We start from the raw sequence: 19,576 nt of genomic DNA, 5'->3' as shown, positions 1-19,576 counted from the left end.
ATATGGCACGTCTCCAAATGAGCAACATGTGGTTGCCATGTGGTCCCTAAGTCCCCAGAATACGTTCCCATCACTTCCGACAACTCCAGTTCCAGTCCTTTCCATAAGATTTCTTCAAACTACATTGGTCTTTTGCAAGTATGGGAGGACATCCATACATTAATTGTGAAGACATCCTCCACTTTGAAATTGCTAAGGGACCCAAAGCAGGACAGCTGCAGCAGCTAATTTGCTCAAGTATTTATTAAGCATCATAGAAGGCTCTGCAGTTTCCAAGCCCTCTGTTGCTGCACCTGCATTGCTAACTTTAGCTAAGCTACTAGCTCAAAGTTAGGTGGAGACATCTTTGTGAATTGCTGCCACACACCAACTGCACCACACACAAGCCTTAAGGTTTGTGGTTACAGCAAATGTTGAAAGTCTAGCATAAGTTGCAGTGATACCGAAGAAGTCAAATCTTTCTCCTATTAATGTCTGTAGCAGAACACTTATGGCAAAGGAAGGTTTTGCTGACCTTTTCATTGGGGGATGAGGCTGGAGAGCAGCCCTGCAGAAAGAGATCTGGGAGTCTGGGTTGATGGCAAGTTGAATATGAGTCAACAGTGTGTCCTGGCAGCCTGGGGTGCATCAAGCACAGCATAGCTAGCCAGTTGAGGGAAGTGACTGTCCCACTCTACACTGCACTGGTGCAGCCCCACCTCGAGTACTGTGTGCAGTTTTGGGCACCTCAATATAAGGACAAACTATGAGAGTGTGTCCAGAGGTGACAAGATGGTGAAAGGTCTGAAGGGCAAGACTTCAAGGAGCAGCTGAGGTCACTTGGTTTGTTCTGCTTGGAGAAGAGAAAGCTGAGAGCTGACCTCACTGCAGTCTACAACTTCCTCAAGGGGGGCAGAAGAGGGGGAGGTGCTGATCACCTCTCTCTGGTGACCAGCGATAGGACATGAGGAAATGAAGCTGCGTCAGGGGAAGTTCAGATTGGACATTAGGAAAAAGTTCTATGCTGAGAGGGTGTTTGGTCACTAGAACAGGCTCCCCAGGGCAGTGGTCATGGCACCAAGCCTGTCAGAGTTCAAGGAGCATCTAGACAATGTTTAGTTTTAGGTAGTCCCCCAAAGAGCAGGGAGTTGGACTTGATCCTTATGAGTCCCTTCCAACTGCAGGTATTCTATGATCGCTTTATCCATTTGGAAAACTACTGCTCATCATCCAACAATATCTGAGAAAACAAATCATATACCATGGGTTCTCATTATTAACTACAGTCAGAAATGGTTTTATACCATGCATTTTGGATTCTAATAGTTTCATTGTCATCAATTAAGATGATAGTTACACATCAATAAAACAAAATTGTTAAGAGTTCATTCTGTGTACAGTGTTAATACTTGCAGAGAACAATTGACCAGAACACATTAACTACCTGATTCAATACTAATCAAATATTTACAGATGTATAGATATATAAACACTTCCCCAGAAACTCCTGACTGAATGATTACTGACAAAAAGTAAAATCCATTTCTGGGGGGGGGGGGGGGGGAAACCACCACAAAAAAAACCCCATCACACAACCAGAAATCAAATAATAAACAACCCACTTTCTTTCAGTAATATTCTGCTTCCTGCTAAAAAATTCTCAAAAGAGTTACACTTACACATATTTATTTCCAAGTGTACACATTCTGGTATGCAGGCTTATCCCCTTCTAAGTATACACTACTTTCAAGTCAGCCATTTAAAAGAGGTAAGTAGTCTCAGGCATCTCATCCTTAAACTAAAGTGTTTAAGTGAGTTAACAGAGTAATGAAAAAACCCCAACATTTCTACCAGAGGGGACATATTTTATTCCTTGAAAACTGGAAGTTAACATACTGTACTCTACTGCCTTTTACAACATCTTCTTCAGTCTTTAGAAACATTCTTACTCATTTGATTTAGCATTAAAAAGAGAATAAATATAATACCTTACTGAATGTTTACACAAGACTTCAACACATTGGTAGGAAATTTGTCAGTTTGGAAAAGAGTTAGACCATACTAACCAGCAGGTTGAGGAAGGTGATTCTCCCCCTCTACTCTGCTCTTGTAAGGCCCCACCTGGAGTACTACATCCAGCCCTGGGGGCCCCAGTACAAGACAGACATGGAGCTGTTGGATCGATCCAGAGGAGGGCCACTGAGATGATCAGAGGGCTGGAGCACCTCTCCTATGAGAACAAGCTGAGAGAGTTGGGATTGTTCAGCCTGGAACAGGGGAGACCTTGTAGCAGCCTTCCAGTACCTAAAGGGTGCCTACCAAGAAAGCTGGAGAGGGACTGTTTACAATGGCATGTAGTGATAATACAATGGGTAATGGTTTTAAACTGAAGGAGGGTAGATTTAGATTAGATATTAGGAAGAAATTCTTCACTGTGAGGGTGGTGAGGCACTGCAACAGGTTGCCCAGAGAGATAATGGAGGCCTCATTCCTGAAGTGTTCAAGGCCAGGCTGGATGAGGCTTTGGGCAACGTGGTCTAGTGGAGGGTGTCTCTGCCCATGGCAGGGGGGTTGGAACTAGATGATCTTTGAGGTCCCTTCCAACCCAAACCATTCTATGATTCTATGACACTTATTGTTAAAGTGTTCTTCTACTTATAATAATTTTTGCACTTGCATTACATTTGTCGTCTTTAAACTGCATCTCATAATTTTTTATCATTCCAAACATGTACATTTTAAGATAGTCTAACACTTTTTCACTAGTTTCTCCTTAATCCATCTTTGGATACTCAATGTCTTTCAAAACAAGCAATTATTTTGCTTTATAAATCACCCATTAAAATAGGATTTTGGCATTTTCACTTTCAGAAATCCTTGCAGATTACATTCCTCATCTGCCACAGTAGTTTTACCTTAACTGCCACAGCATACAATTTGGCTATTAAACCTAGTAGATTTTAGGAAATATACCTACTTCACAAATAGGAAAAAAATAGAGATATTCATTATGGATAAATTTAAGGTTCCTAACTGTAACTAATGGCCATCCTGTAGAAGTCACAAAAATCACTCTCAGAATCTCATTTCAAATACCTTATAAATGCAGATTTTCCCTAGAAGCAGTGACGACCAGATGAAATACACCAAAATGAGCCATTGCATTTAACTTTTTCATAACAGCATTGAATACACAGCCAGGAACAGGAGTACTACACACAAAGCTATTAAAATAAATACTTTTTCCTGATCTTTAAAACATATGTTGCCTAAACATTCCCAGATATCTTTATGTTGATTTTTTTAATAGAGGGCTGAGGTTAAATCAAGGATTGAGTATGCCAGCAGACTGGAGTGAATTGTCAATAGCTATCAGTTACTACCAGTATCAATCTTCCCATGCAAGCACAGAGCTTAAAGAGGTACTTTAGCTCAAAGCTCATTTACAGCATTGAGGACCAACTGCCTATTCACACTAAGTGCTAGAGTTTATATTATTTGCCATATTCATTATCCTAATTTTCTCCAGCAGATGAGTTTGGCAGTATAAACTTGTACTCTCCATAAAATACAAGAACAAGAGTCACCTACTCTACTGTTTCAAGTATCCATCCTGGATGATCTACAAGTACTCACAAGAGTTAGAAACATGCTCCCCATTCTTCTAGACAACCACATTGGACTAAGAGGTGCTTAGTTTAGCAGACAGAAGTAAACTAATGCTTCAACTGTTGCAATAATCTCTGATACATGTTCTTCTATACCTATCATCCATGGGGCTGCTAAACAGAAAAACACCTCTACCTCTTCCCTCAAATGATATTTGACTACAGCCTCTCAGTAGAAAATGGAAACCAAGTAAAATAGAAATGATGAAGCTCCTGCTTTTCCTCTCCAATGTTTTTTTTTTTTCCTTTTTTTAATAGTATTTTCATAGGAAAGGCTTTTCAGAAAAGAAATATTATTTTTGAACAGTTCTAAGTGGGTGTCTTTGTTGCTGTAACTGGATCACAAGGAGTGGAATCTCTGACCATAACCATTTCCTATAGCTTGATTTTTTTTCCTCCAATTACAGTTCAAAATGAGATATAAAATCCAACCACTGCTTCTACTTGGCTGCTATACAATTTCCTTCTCACTTTTTTTTTTTTTTAATTGAAGGGCTTTGGTTAAAATTATTTTTAGTTTTTTTAAAAAACAAAGCAATCTAGTTATACATGGCTATGTATCCCCTATTTAGACAAAATTTCCACAAAATTATTAGCTTTCTTGAAAAGAAGGTGTTACCCAAATAAAACTGGAATGGTTTATTTTTTCTTTTACAGTATGAGTATCTTTATCAATTTTGATCTGTTACAATTTTTCTTACAATCATGCCTAGCTCATACTCTTCTTTAGTACTCAATGGAATAATGAACTTGATTTTCAGCTGCAATTACAACAAAGTGAGCAAAGCAAAGCTTCCAAGAGGATCAGTGTCTGCCAGCATGACAATGATTTTGAAGCATTTTTTGAGCATTCGAGCACAGGTTTACTTCAGTCTAGCAAAACCATGAACGGTATAGGATCCTTTAGTTTAAGATGTCCAGTTCTGTAATTAAACTTTTTAACATGGACTCATATAGAAGTCCCAAAATACACAGCGACACATAACAGTACACAGTAGAAAACCTCAAACCTAGACACAACTAGGAAAAATAAACAAAAATATGTGAATGACTACAAAAAGAAACATATTTTGTAACAGCTTTCCACTGCATTTAAAGGAAAATAAATTAAAATTTGTAATTTTTAAATCAATTTTAATTTTTTCAAAAAATGTAAAGAAAATATGTGGACTTGCTTGTGTAAAGGATAGATCAACAGTATAAATAAAATATTTATTATATTTATACCTTTAAATTAGATTGTACAGTTTAGGCATTAAGGCATTATCTACCATTATTTGATGGTATTTAATAATAAGGTATCATTTATAAATACAGGAACTTTCAATCTTACTATCAAGTAATTTTTATTAAAAGGATATGCCTTTAAATCCACTTTGCCACATTTTTCATGTGATCACTGACCATTAAAATATACAATGTTGCAAAAAAAATTGACAGCAAAAATGGAAGTCTGAGATGCTAGTGTGATTAAAAGTTATACTAGAGATTTTAATAGGATAAGTACACAACTGACTATTGAGCTTTAACAAGAGGATAGCACTGAGCTCCTAATCACAAGCATCATTAGCTTCAATTTTAAAATTTATTGGTAGAAAAATAGAATTTCACCAACTACACAGAATATCTTTTCTATGCAATAAATTAGATTCAGATAATCCTAAAGGAAGGCCAAGTAATAATTATGATGTGTGGAGGGTCCCCATCCTACCCCTCTAAAAAAAAAACCAAAACACAGTACATAACATATATGCCAACTTCATTGCTAGCTACTCAGCAAAACCTTGGTAGCAATCTAAAATACAAACAGGCATAAATTATAAATATAGGAATAAACCACTACCAATTCCTTTATCAACCTCATTCCAGCATTATAACATACTATTCAAGAAGAATCACAGATTTGACATAGTAAAATATATTAGAAACAATACTAGGGATGTAGAAGAAAAAGGCAGCAAGTAAAACATGAAACATGTTCCCCAGTAACTTTTCCTGCTACCATCTCTTCTACTTCATCAACAGCAGCATTTCATATTTATACCTTACATCAAACCAACTTCTGGCATCATGTACGTCTTCAGGGAATTTGCCTAAGTATTTTTAACCTGGTTACCAAGTGGAGTTTGCACCTTTTAAATTTTGCACATTATGATGCCAACTTTTCTTCAGTTTTTCCCATCACTTACCGTCTTGAATATACTCATGCATTTTCAATGTGTCTCCCCTTATCCACAGATACATATCACTACATCTTCATTGATCTCATTAGACATTATAGCAAGATAAATGCCTACTCATACTGCAGTCACACCTTCATATTGCTTTATAGAACTACTCACTATCTAAGTAACCACTAGCACTAGGATCTGGCACCAGGGTACCGATGGATTTAATTTTCATTCAGGTGTAACACAAAATTCCCTTCTGAAGTTTTGCAAAGAAGAACTGTATCCAGGTCTTTCACATTCACAAAGTATACTATTAATTTGCATTTCCTAAATGTAACTAAGTGTTGAGTGATAAATAACTGTTGAGGGTTTCCAGGGGAACGGCAACTGTATTTAAAGCCTCTTACTAATAGATCAGTAACTAAAACCTAGCTCAGGTGAATAAAGTTAATAGCTATTCTCTTAGTACAACTTTTTAGGTAGACCGTAACACCTTTTTTCACTGATCCGGTTCCTTTTGTTTGGCCACTATAACATTTACTGAAGCACAGTCATAAATAACATGAAAGGGTACATTTGGTATAATTCAGCTGAGTTCAGAGATCTAACTGCTCCAGATATATGAGAGAGGGTAAGAAATTGCCAAATCTCAGAGTTATTGCTTAGATCACAACATAGGGTAGTATGCAGTATATGAGGTAGTGCAACTCTACATCAACAAGCAGCGAGAAGCAGTCACATTAAAACCTATTTCTTGTGAATTGTCTGATATCTGCAAACCATCACGTCCTCACTGCTGTGATAGCCAGATTAAAGCTAGTACATTCAATCCCACTTTGATTGTAGCACACTCTAGAAATGAAGACAGCTCCTGGAGACACTTTCCAATTCTGAGCCCACATGATTTCCCTTTAGAGCCTAAAAGCCTCAATATCCTGTTAGCGGCATCACTGGAAATAACATGAACTACATTTAATGATACATAGAAAATACATTGGATGTTTGGTCTCAGCATAGGAAATTATGAAGTACTAGTGATATTCCGTGAACTTGATAGTAAATAGCTCTACTGACAGTATAAAATAGTGCACTGACTCTGAAGCTTAATTCAAATTCAATAGTTTAGAGTCTGGTAAAATTCTAGGTACAACACCACAGAACTCAATGTTACTGATCTGTGCTGTTTCTTGAAACCAACAAAAGTATAAACCTAGCCAAAGAGTAGTATATGGACAGTAATGGGAAGTAAATGATATGCAGCGCCCTTCACTCATACGACCATGAAAATTGTTTCAGAAACCTATAATGAAGTTCTGTTCATGAGGAAAAACAGCCTCACAATTAATCCTTCCAGTCTGATTAGTCCTGGCTCCCGAGCCTTACCAATTGCCCAATATTCCACTCTTGAATTCACTTTTCTGTAGGGACAACAAGGGGAATAGTAAGGAGAGTGTGTCCTGGTTTCAGCTGAGAGGTTCATTTTCTTCACAGTAGCTAGTATGGGGCTATGTTCTGGATTTGTGCTGCAAACAGTGTTGATAATACAGAGATGTTTTTGTTCTATGGACCTGTTGTTGCTGAGCAGTGTTTACACGAGGCCAAGGCCTTTTCTGCTTCTTGCACCACCCTGCCAGTGGGATGGCTGGGGGTGCACAAGGAGTTGGGAAGGGGTCACAGACAGGACAGCTGACCCAAACTGACCAAATGGATATTCCATACCATATGACGTCATGCTCAGTTTATAAGGAACTTGGGGAAGGGGGGGGTTGGGTGTAGCGTTCGGAGTGATGGCGTTTTTCTTCCCAAGTAACCGTTATGCATGATGGAGCCCTGCTTTCCTGGGGATGTCTGAATACCTGCCTGGTTGTGGGAAGTGGTGAATGGATTCCTTATTTACTTCACTTGTGCACATGGTTTTTGCTTTACCTATTAAACTGTCTTTATCTCAACCCAGGAGTTTTCTCACTTTAACTCTTCCAATTCTCTCTCCCATCCTGCTGAGGGGGGAGTGAGCAAGCGGCTGTGTGGTGCTCAGCTGCCGGCTGGGGTAAAACCACGACAGGGTGGCAACCTGTTTAAGCTCTCACATCTCACATGCCTTGAGCCAAACAAGACCACAGCTGAGAGCCATTGTACTGTTAAAGCTTGACTGCTGTACATGGCAACTGAAACCATTACAGGTGTCCTCGCCAAACAAAGCACAATGAAAGGGGATTTTTTTTTTTTTTTCCCCTCCCTAAAAGCCACAAGCTTTTCCCCCACAACACTAACCATAAGTTACACCGGTTTAAGAGAGCTGTGAAACCTTCACAGATCACCAGTCATGCAGACAATTTTGAACTTAGCTGCTTCTTACTCTCTAAAAAAACTATTTCTAGAACTCATGAGATAAAACTGTGTGTAGGGAGGTCAGGATGGAGCATTTATAACTAACTCCATCTTATCCTACTTACATTGTGTGTGTACCATACACACATTTTAAATTCTGTGACTATAGATATAAGAAGCTTTTCAAGATCTAGGAATATTTCTAGAGATCATAACCATATTCAAATACTCACAGCTATATACTAATGTACATATATATGTATCTGTGTGTGTATATATATAAGCAGTTAAACTTCAAGATTCCAATACCTGGAGAAGTTTCAAACATTCATTCAACATTTGAGGACATTAACATGAAACATTTTACTTTCATATTTTATTGTGTTCCTCTTTTGTTACTACCTAAAAGCAGTACTCCTCCCAAGTCAAAACTTTATGAACTACTGTAAAATGTTATATTTATTGCTAATACTTATCACAAGAAGATATTTGGACATACATGTACACAAAATATCATAAAGCCTATGTTCTGTATGCTACTGGAAAAATCTATCATCACTAAAGAGGTGACTTTAATAAAAAAGGGATTATCTAGGTATGTGGTATTAAAGAGATTTAAGGTGTTAGGCAGTGAAATAAATCACTGCAAAGGAAGAGATGAGATTAAAATATGTAAACCTAAGAAAGGAAAATCAAAGTTGATTCAGAATCACATTTATGAACATCATCTACCCTGAGTAAGATTGAATTTCAAGAATGATACAAAACCAAGTACGTAATCTGCCTGCACTGCATAAATTATGCATATTTATTTATAATGTATATTTAGTATTCATCAGGAGCATCCTTACATGACAGGACACTTACCTGATACACCTTCATGAGCAAAAGGATTGACAAAATAAACAAGAGATTGTGGAATTTAGCAATGAGAAGGCTAGTAGATAGCCTAGTTCCTGGCTTCCAAACTGGCCTACAGATTTTTCTTCTTCATTAACACATTTGTTTTGCAACATTTCAGAGAAAAAACCATCAACATTTTTCATGATCTTCCTAAGTGGCAGATTGTACTTAGGGGTGGAAATTCAGCATGTGACTATCCAAAATCATATCCCTGATACTTTAAATTAAAAGAAATTCTAAAAGCAAATAGTGGGAATTGGCATTATCACGCTAATAAAACACAAGTTTCTCAACATTTGTTGCTTGGGTTGGGCAAATATATAGTTCTAATTAAGGATCAAGCTCATTAATTCTATTTTTCAGGTTTTTATTTGGTTTAAAAAAAAGAAAAAAGTACTTATCTTACAAAAGAAACTTTTTATACCGGCAGATTAGTTGGCAAGAACCACGTACATGGCTGCTTACACTAGATTCTTTTGTACTGATAGACTGTTCGATTTCATTTTATCAACATACCTAATGAAATTTACTAGTTTGATGTGATTTGGGAGATATGATACCTATCTATTCGTACACATATGTAAAAAAAATTAAAATATTCTTACCAAGATGACTTGGAAAAGAACTGGAAAAAGATGGATTTCTTCCACAAGGCTGTAAAAACATATTTTAAGATTTATTTAAAAAGACAGGAAGTGAATTTTTATTTAACACACTAAACTCACAAAAGGAGCAGAGTAGTAGAACAGTTGTTGCCAAAATCCATGACCCAGAACCTCAGCCGTTGACTAGCTCTCAACAAAAAATGAGCTCCACTTCAGCTATTAAATAGAAACAGCAATGTTACACTACTTTGGAAATTACTTTTAGGTCTGCTTCACTGATGCGATTCAAGTGAGCAGAGCAGTAATTAAATTAATATTTTTTAATGGCAGAAATTAATCAAATTTCAGAAATATAATACTATACATACTATGAAACAGTCTGTGTGCGCCATTAAATAATTTGAATTAACAGACTCGGCACACATAGTGAAATTCAAATATGCTGTGTTTTTTAAAGCATGCTACATTAACTAACTTCTGGGGCTTAACATATTAATATATGACACATTTGTCAGCCACTTCTCTTGACAATACTGAGGAGTGGTTACCCAAAAGACTTTAGCTATATTCTCCTGAATTTCAAAACCAGATATAAACCAATATATATATATACACACACACACTTAAAAGAAAGAAGAATATTCTCAAAAAACAGTAATACTTTACATTAACGCAGTCTTTTCTATTCTTAGAACCCAAAACACTTCATATTTATAAGTAAAGCATGTTTCCCTCACAAACACTATGAAGACACATGAATTATATGATTACATACTCTTTCCTGTACTATACCATCTAATTTGAAGAATGATTCTCCATTTTCCTTACACAGTGTACTAGATGCCTATTCACCAAACACCACTGACAGCACCAAATTGTGAGTTTCAAAGATTTTTCTCTTGTGTCTTTATAACATTACTGAAGTCCTTCATAAACAATAGGTAGGTTTAGCCTTGTGATACAGCTATAAGACAAGATTGTATTATGAATATCCATGTAATAAGTGCAAAACTCAAGCACAGAGAGCATTATCTGAAAGTGTTGAGGATGTCCACTAGGACTGTATGCTCAACATGAGACAGATGCTCTTGAACAGTTATTCAGGGAACTCAGCATAAAACATATAACGAAACTGCCCTGTAAGCAGTATGTCAGTTAAAACCACAAAGTTATATTATGTAGTTCTCTATGAATAAATAGAGGTTATATTTGACTAAAATAAATATTCAGTTTCATATCTGTGTAATACCCTATACTGGCTTCTGGTACAATGATAATCAGATTAATTCTGATTAGTAAACTATTTGTTAAAAAGAACCCATACATTCCTAAAACTATATGTTTCCATTTAAGAGACTTCATTCATGTCCAGTAAGAAAGAGAAGATGACATTATTTTCATGGATAGTGTAAGCTAAAGCACTAGACTGTGAACTGAAGCAACTAAATGGAATTGCACACATTCTTCTACCAACTTCATGAAAAAAACTGAAAGGGGGCTAGAACAAACATCCAAGGGTCATAAAATCATAAAATGTTTCATTTAGGTTAATGTCACCTCTCAGAGCCCTGATCATTCGTATTTTCGGAAATTATGTTATGTAAAGAAAATATAATTAGGTAATAAGGAATGAAAGGCATGCTAACAGAACAACCATATTTATGAAGAACTGAGAATTACTTCAAAGACAGATATGTGCATTAAGTATAAATAATGGTTTCCTATTTCATGGTCTTTCCCTATTTCTCTGGTACTTGCATTCACCTAAATGTATTAATGATGACCATATAGAATCTATATGAAGTCAGGGTAGGAGCGGGGGCTTAGCATAAGCAGATTTATTACATTGTACAGCACTGGGATGTGGAACTAGAGACAAGTAAAACACATCCACTAAATTGGTGGAAACATAACAAAACAATATAATTGTATATACCTATATAAACATGTTTAAGGTAGCTACATAACAGCCTTGTTCAACCCAATGTGTTCAATTTTTCTTGCATAAAGAAATGTGTAAAAGCACAAGTTATACCCAACAGAAAACATAATACATTGAGAGAGAAAGAAGTTTATGTAAGGAAAGAAATTCATTATTTCTAAGTTTAGAAGCTTGAATTTAAGGACAATTTATGTTCTTATTAAGTTGATGGAAAAAATATCCATATGCAAGGAAATGCCAACAAGTTCCCTACATAGGTCAGTAGAACCTGAAAACTATTCTCCTCTGTGCAATCTAACAACACTTAAATAAACTGTTATGGTACCTTGGACACAGTCAAGTCGTAAGAGAGTTCCAGGATTGCAGATAGGAGAATTGTTATATTTGAGGTTAATTTTCCAGGGCCAAATCTACTACTTAAAATTAAAAGCTTAGACCATGCCTATAAAACAGAATTTTGCTGATGTGGGTATAACAATCCTAGATGTAAAAGAGGTCATTTAAATACCACAGACTTCCAAAAAGAGCAACTACTGTAATAGCAATCATACTGATAAAATGAAGTTTTGCCAGCACAAACCTTCTCATGCTTAAGGCATATTGGCATTACTTACCCCAGCAAAAGCTGCTTGCTTTGCTACATAAGCAGCATTTAAACTGAGAACACATTGGGAGTACAACACAACTGAATACCAAGAATAGCTAAGCAATCCTAGTCTAGACAAAACCTAGAAAAACTCTTTTATGGTAAAGAACAAATTATGAAACAATTAGTTTCAAAAACTGTAAGCGGTCCTGCCTGTTGCAGTGTTATAAAGTCAGCTATACCTTCTGCTGAGATAAGCCAAGACAAAACTGGAGCCTCTATGGCTATTCTTAAAGGTCACCTGCAAACCTTTATGATTCAAATAAGAAATAGCTGCAGCCTTTAAAAACAATTATATACATAACTTAGCTAAAGCATAAAGTCACATCAAACAATGTATTAAGACAAAGCTTAAATCTGATTTACCCCAACTTTGCATATATATGCAGAAGAGAGAGCGACATTACCACATTCTTCATTGCTATTTTACATAGTTTTACAAAGGAAATGTCTTAAAGCAGTTGAAAGAGTTTAGCTATGGAATTTATTTCACAGAATAGTCATATTCTAAACCAGAATTAGTTTAGTTCTTTTTAGACTTTTATAAAATTTATATTAAATTAGGTCCTATTCTGTTTGGAAATCATACAGAATCATAATCATACATAAGCAAATCATAACTCTAAACATGAAGTACTTGCATTTTCTGCTCACTTAAATCTACACCCAAATAAATAACAGTGGCTCAGAATAACTGGTCATCTGATTTTATAAGACTTGCCAGCAGTACTGTCTCAATTTTTAACATTCTTTGTCTGATGAAAAAGCAATAGGACATTTAAGTTGTATGTGTTCAAGCTGGCTATTATACCAAGTTAGGAAAAAAATTTAGAGTGAAATCAATAAAACTTCTAATCTTGTGTCACTGACAAAGCAATTTAAGAATGTCATTATTTTATTCCTCTCATTAAAGTTGTCTAACAATTAAATATTCTTATTTAGCACTTTTTTTAAACTAAACTTTTTCAGTAAATTCTCTCCTCAAATACAAAATCCTAAATTCTACATGTCCAGATGGCTGTTTTCCTCCTTTATAGGTAGGATTTACCTGTATGTAGGCTATACCTACAGTGGCAGCTGGTCCCTAAATAAAGGAAACAGGGCAAAAATCTTCCATAAAAATACATTGTAGTGAATTTAAAAAATTTAAAATAATAAAAAAAGATATATTTCTGCTTTTAAGTCACTTCATTTTCAAAAATCAGTATATTATAGCATTGTCATAAGTTTTTATAAAAAAAGCCACAGATTACTACACTTGGAGTAAACACTACTAATTAGTAAGTCTTTCACTTCTCATTATACAGAAAAGGTACCTTTTCTAGAAAGGACTGCAATACAACAAATACGACATACCTCACAATAAAAACCAGGAGTTAATACACAAACAGAATTTGATTTGGACCCCTGACAAATTACTTAAGAGTTCATGCTCTTTACACCATGATGCACTGCAATCTGCTGCTGTTTGTGTCTGTATTTTTGGACCAGATCATTCACAAAATAACCCCAAACCCACAAGTGTGCAAATGTTTGTATTATCAAATTGAAAAGCTGCAAAAAAGGCTAGAGAATAAATACAAAATGGCAAACATACCCACGACCTTATGCTGCTATAGCAGCATAGAAAGATAGAAAGTTGGTTGAGATGGTCAACTGGAAACTTGATTTCACTCTCAAACAGCAAGTAAACTTATGGATATGAGTTTCTAAGTTGGAACAGCCTCTCAGAGCCACTGGTACGTTGAACAAATTAGAGAAAAGTTCACATAAATTTACTCTTTTTGGGTGAATCCCAAATAATAAAGACCCACCACTGAACTGGAAAGTTTCAAAGTCATCTTACTGCCACACTTTCATACCATGCCCTTCAGCAGCTGTTCAAAGGCAAAGACAATGACAATTGATTTTAAGAAATATTATACCAAGGCACAATTTACAATGGTACCTACCATAAAATACATCAGTGAGAAGGTCTATCAACCTTATCTTTAGGGGTCCAATTATTTTAAAGTCAATTTTCTTGAAAAGAGTTATTCTTCAATTCCAATTCCTAAGCCTTCTCAGCTACTGTAGTTTACATTTCAAATGACCCAGGGGGCAAGGAGGAAGAGAAAACTTTTGGCCTTTCTGCAGGCATAAAATTATGTTGGATATAGAATAATTAGATTTTTATTTAATGCTTTACTTTTTGTAGGAGACAGAAAAGGAAGATAAACACAACAATGAAGATCTGTAATGTAGGAGATATGCAGCAACATTATTTGATGATTATATTTTAAAGATCTTTCACAAGTGTATAATTAATATTGAACATGAGAAACCTAACAAGGAAAGGCTGACTGCTATTCATAAACACAAAGGAACAAGATTTGAGAATTAAAATAAACATACAACTCCACTGTAAGAAAAATATGTGAAGTGGGATATTTCTTCTTTCAAATATCTTGAGTATTTGCTACAACTGTCAAAGCATGTGAAATTCAAGGAAAATATTTTTCAATAAGTATAATACGAAGATTTGTATTAAATGTACTAATCCATAGCAGTTTGGGTTTTATCATGTATCAGCAGTTGAATTGTTAATAACTTCCAGTAATTACGTGATGAAATGAAATGGGCTTACTTTCAGTTCCAGCATAAGCTCAAAAATTGTCTGTTGCACACGTTTACTGGAAAGGTATCAATGCAATCCCAGTCACTTTGCCAGCAGTTTCAGCAAGCTTACTAAAGGAGAACAGTTTGTATTTTCAATTCCTGTTCAGTTCCCAGCTTCAAAATCTGTATTTTTATAGGAATATTTGTCTTTTGATATGTTTAAGCCACAATGTATTGTGTTTTACCAATTTCCTATTATTTTCTACTATTTTATGCTTGCCTATTCACAAGTAGTATAGAATACCTAACCAACAATCCCAAAATAAAACGTCCCCCTTTTTAATATAAAATCGTAACATAAAATGATTCCCAGTCAGTGAAGCAGAAATTGCAAGAGGGCATGAAAATTACATTAAATTAAAAAAAAAAAATAAGTTAGAAGTTAAGCGTATGTGTTATCAGCCCCAAATATTACCTACCTACAACATGGTATAAAACAAGAAAATGTTATGACCGAAAGCTTGAGGGGTACTAAGGGTTATAGTACCCTTAAGGGTTAAATGAACTCTGCTCTGCACATTGAATGGCAACATAAAATCTCTGCATTACTGAAATTATATCAATTTCCTGCTTTTCAGGATATATAATCTTTGTTTCACTTTTGAAAAAAATTACATGAAGTTTGGTTCCTTAAAAACATCTGATTGAAAAAAATTGTATTTCTTTCCCTTGAGTACTAAGTCCCAAGGGATATTTTGCTTGAAAAATTTATATTAATATTTCCATTATGCACTATCTTCACGGTCTCTTGACACCTATGAGTCAATGCTTCCTCCTAGCTTTGAAAAATAATTGATTTCATCTAAAACATTAGAAATACATATTCAAGCCCTTTTCAATAGTCTCCCATTTTCTTCCTTTCCAAGATTATAAAATATCTTCATTCACTCTGATAGCAAGGATTTGAGATTTAAGCCCATAGTGTTCCAATTCATATTGTTGATGACTCTCTAGAAAGGACAAATGACTTCTCTGAACGGACTATCGGTGAAGTGCTAGGATCTATACTGTAAAGTAATATGCCAGGCTATTCCTAGTTGACCAGTACCATCTAAATAAAAAAAGCAACATTCCTCCTGAGATTAGATTGGGGTTTTTTGTGGGTTTTTGCTTGGTTGCTTTGTGTTTTTTAAACATAGTCTAGCTTTCTGTATATAATAAATTTACTTGGTTCCACTGTCAGCCACAAATATAGTCCAATATTGCCTGTGATAATACCTACACACTGCAGTGTATTTCAGTTTATTCAGTGATATGTTTCAATATGGATACATGGTTGATAATTTTTCTATTCCACTTATCTCTAAGAAACCAAAACAGGGAAACTATACATTGATTTACATATTATACAAACTTGTAGAAAATGACAGAAACTGATTTAACAAAGCCAGAAACTGACACTAACTGTAGTTTTGATTAATTCAGTTTTCCATGATAATTTTACAGAATTTTTTCCTCTCACTGTGCATAACAATCAAAACTGGATTCTGAGCTCTACGTGCTGTTACTAGAAACTAGAATTTACTAGAGAACAAAAGCTCAATTTAGGGACAATTTTCAAAATTTAAGGTGAATCTATACCACAATTTGCAAATATCCTCAAAATTATTCTATTCAAACTGTCTTAACACATTTTAACATTAGTTTTATTTCACTCTGAAAGAAAACATTTTCAGGAAAACTGGATTCTACTAATGTGTCCAGTCTTAGACAAAATAACTGGATGATTGTTCTTTCTGCTAAAGACTGACTTAGGAGACACATTTTCAAGTCCCTGGTCAATTTGATTCAAAATGATCTAGTAAGTACACCAGTTACAAGGCTCAACTGAACCAAAGCATGTCAATCATCCATTTCAAATTTTGGTATTTCACTCAAGTATATCTATGTTTTAGTTTAGACAAAATAGCATATCTCAATGAAATTTTGTTAAGAGTTCATGCTACCAGAATGGACAGTAATGAGGACTTAAGAGTGATATAATAATCAATAAGAGTTCTGTGGAAAAGAAATGCAAATCTTACTTTAAAAATAGACATCCCAAGAGCCTGATTGTGAGATGTGTATAAAAATAACCATATTTCTTCATAAACTTTCAATATCAGATGAATTAAAACACAATGAATTTCAAGTATGGTCAAGTGATCACGATAATTTCTGATAAACCTAGTCATCTCCTGAAGTATCAGAAACAACACAATTAAAACTCTTTTAATTACAATTACAGTATCTTACTCTGAAAACTGATTATTAAGAAGTAGTATGCCTCAAAAAATGTTTCAGTTTAAAGATGAAGTTCACTAATTGTCACAAATGGAACTGATGAAAGTCTAGTAAATCTTACTTCCATTAAGGATCCTAAACCATTTTTTTAGCAGAACATTTTTGATGCTGTTGCTGTTAAAGCTTGAAGACTAATATTTCCTGAAGTTTTTGTCAGGTTGTGACTGCATACTTTAGACAGTTATTGTATCCAACTGGAAAATAAGAAAAACAATTCCACTGTTCCTTGAGTTTTAAAGACTTGTTTGAACGCAAGGAAGCACAACGTTAATCCTTTTTCCAATTCCGCTACTTTTTAATATTATCTTAAATAAAAATTGCATTAGAATTTTTATAAGTTACTTTTCAGATTTTTATCATAAAATGCATCTTGATATTTCATAAAACTATAATATTGTCTAGAATAAATCACCAGCTGATTAGACAAGTTATTTCAACCATATTTCATATACTTTTCCAAAGCCTTTTTTTTTAATATTTTTTTTAATATTTTTTTTGTGTATTTAAAACTTAAAAGTCAAGACTGACTGAGATTTCAGCCCTAAGTAGACACAATTTCTTAAATGTAATATCATTGTTTGCTAAATAATTTTAACTGATTTGATATACGAAAAAGCTTCAGACAACTCTGAAAAATCTTTTAGTCATATGATTTAGTTTTAGGTAGTCCTGCAAGGAGCAGGGAGTTGGACTCCATTGTTATGGGTCCCTTCCAATCTGAGATATTCTACGATTCTATGATATGAAAAACACAATAGTATGGCAAGCAACTTTTTCTTACTTCTGGCCTTCTACAGCTAAGCACTCTCATGCCTGAGAGTGTTGATGCAGAACGACTTGCACAAATCAGGATTGCAATTAGTCTTTTACATCAACCAAGATCTTTGGTTATTATTCTTATGCCTAAAAAATTATAAACACAATCTGTTAAAAGAAAGAATGAGGATGAGAAAGTACTTCATTCACCAACAAAATCAACACTCTACCAGTAACCCTGGAACATTTTCAAGACAGCAAAGCATTCACTTTACACCTCAGACTTCCAACACTTTGTTAGTCAGATGATGATAATGAAAGCTTCTGAACACATACGGGTTTTTTTGAAACGTGATCTGTAAGGTGTAAACATAAACACATCCACCTGCTAAATTACTGAGCTATGTTTTCAATGCACTAAATAAGGTAAAGTAGGCCTTACGCCTTCAACCTAGCTCATTTGAGACTCCTCTCTTTTTACATTTCATGCAGATCATGACACAGCAAGGAAGCAGGATAAAGGACATAGTGTTCTAAAATACAGCCTACAGTACTGTAATTCTTTCTACATATTCTCCTCCCCCCCCCAAAAAAGTTCTTACTGAATTTAAAATAAAATAAAAAAAACAAACACCTTTGGATTGATAGAGAGATGGCTGACTGGGGACAAATGGAATGGAGTGGGTGACATAAAAGCAAAGGTCCCAGTTCACACACCAGAGGTTGTTTCTTCAGGCAGTCAACTAACATTGATTTCAAGTGTTCTCAATTCCAACAATATTTCGGTCTACTACATGACAAAATGGATGTCACAACCTCTGAAGAATGGCAGAAGTTTGAAAGAGAGATACAACAGAATGCTGGTAAGCCTCCCACAAAGCAAGACCTCTTCTTCACAGAAGCACTTGTAATCAAGCATCTCTTAAATATTTAAAAATAATTAAGGAATATCTAAAGGAGAAAAGAGCCATTAAAGTGAACTTAAGCCATCCATTCAACAATGGGATTAAAATCTGAATTGAAAATGAACATCAACATTTCAGATTTTACTTTGAGTAGAGACTGCAGTTCTTGCATGTGTGATTAACCTCTAATTGTTCTTTCTATGCAGAAGGAAGAAACTGATAAATATTTTGGAACTTTCTAAAAATCCAAACCCATTTTCTGTTACTGAAAGGAGGACACAGGGGCAAATCCATTCTGAGCTGAAAAAAAATCTAGGTAAAAATGAAGCTTTTAAAAAATTAATTTTTAATAAATATTAACTATATAGCTATGAAATAACCTTATCTGTATTCATTTAGTAAGCAGATAGAACACCACCACTCAGTGTTACAATAACAAGGTTATCTTTCAGTCCTCTATTTAAAAAAAAAAAAAAAAAAGAACAAACCCACAAAACCTACCTAAAATATATTATTTAAAAAATAAAAATAAAAAAAATAAAGGTATGAGGAAGAAAATGTTGAGAAGACATTTGGGAATAGTAGGATTTAGGTGTCCTCATGGTCCTAGAATTTCCAGTCATAAAAAGTAAAAGTATCTATCTTTATATATGTGGAGAATACGGGCCTAAAATTGGATTTGCAATATTCAGAACACTGAGCAGGGATCTGGCTGATCTAACAAGTATGAAG

At 34.9% G+C, this 19,576-nt stretch overlaps 2 protein-coding genes across 4 annotated transcripts in view; one reads left to right on the top strand and one right to left on the bottom strand.

Annotated features, from left to right (window-relative positions):
* The window catches only part of TRAK1 (trafficking kinesin protein 1), a 440,848-nt gene that overhangs the window by 157,415 nt on the left and 263,857 nt on the right, over positions 1–19,576 (top strand). The gene's annotated exons all lie outside the window — the stretch shown is intronic.
* Positions 1–19,576, bottom strand: part of ULK4 (unc-51 like kinase 4) — a 257,733-nt gene that overhangs the window by 119,809 nt on the left and 118,348 nt on the right. For all 3 annotated transcript variants that reach the window (XM_075745569.1, XM_075745571.1, XM_075745570.1), the window contains one exon: positions 9,655–9,703. In XM_075745569.1, coding sequence (XP_075601684.1) covers positions 9,655–9,703 — 49 coding nt within the window. The remainder of the gene's footprint in view (positions 1–9,654; positions 9,704–19,576) is intronic.

Source organism: Balearica regulorum, chromosome 2, assembly GCF_011004875.1.
Source record: "Balearica regulorum gibbericeps isolate bBalReg1 chromosome 2, bBalReg1.pri, whole genome shotgun sequence".
NCBI classification, from domain to species: Eukaryota; Metazoa; Chordata; class Aves; order Gruiformes; family Gruidae; genus Balearica; species Balearica regulorum.
This window is presented reverse-complemented; position numbering and strand designations above follow the sequence as displayed.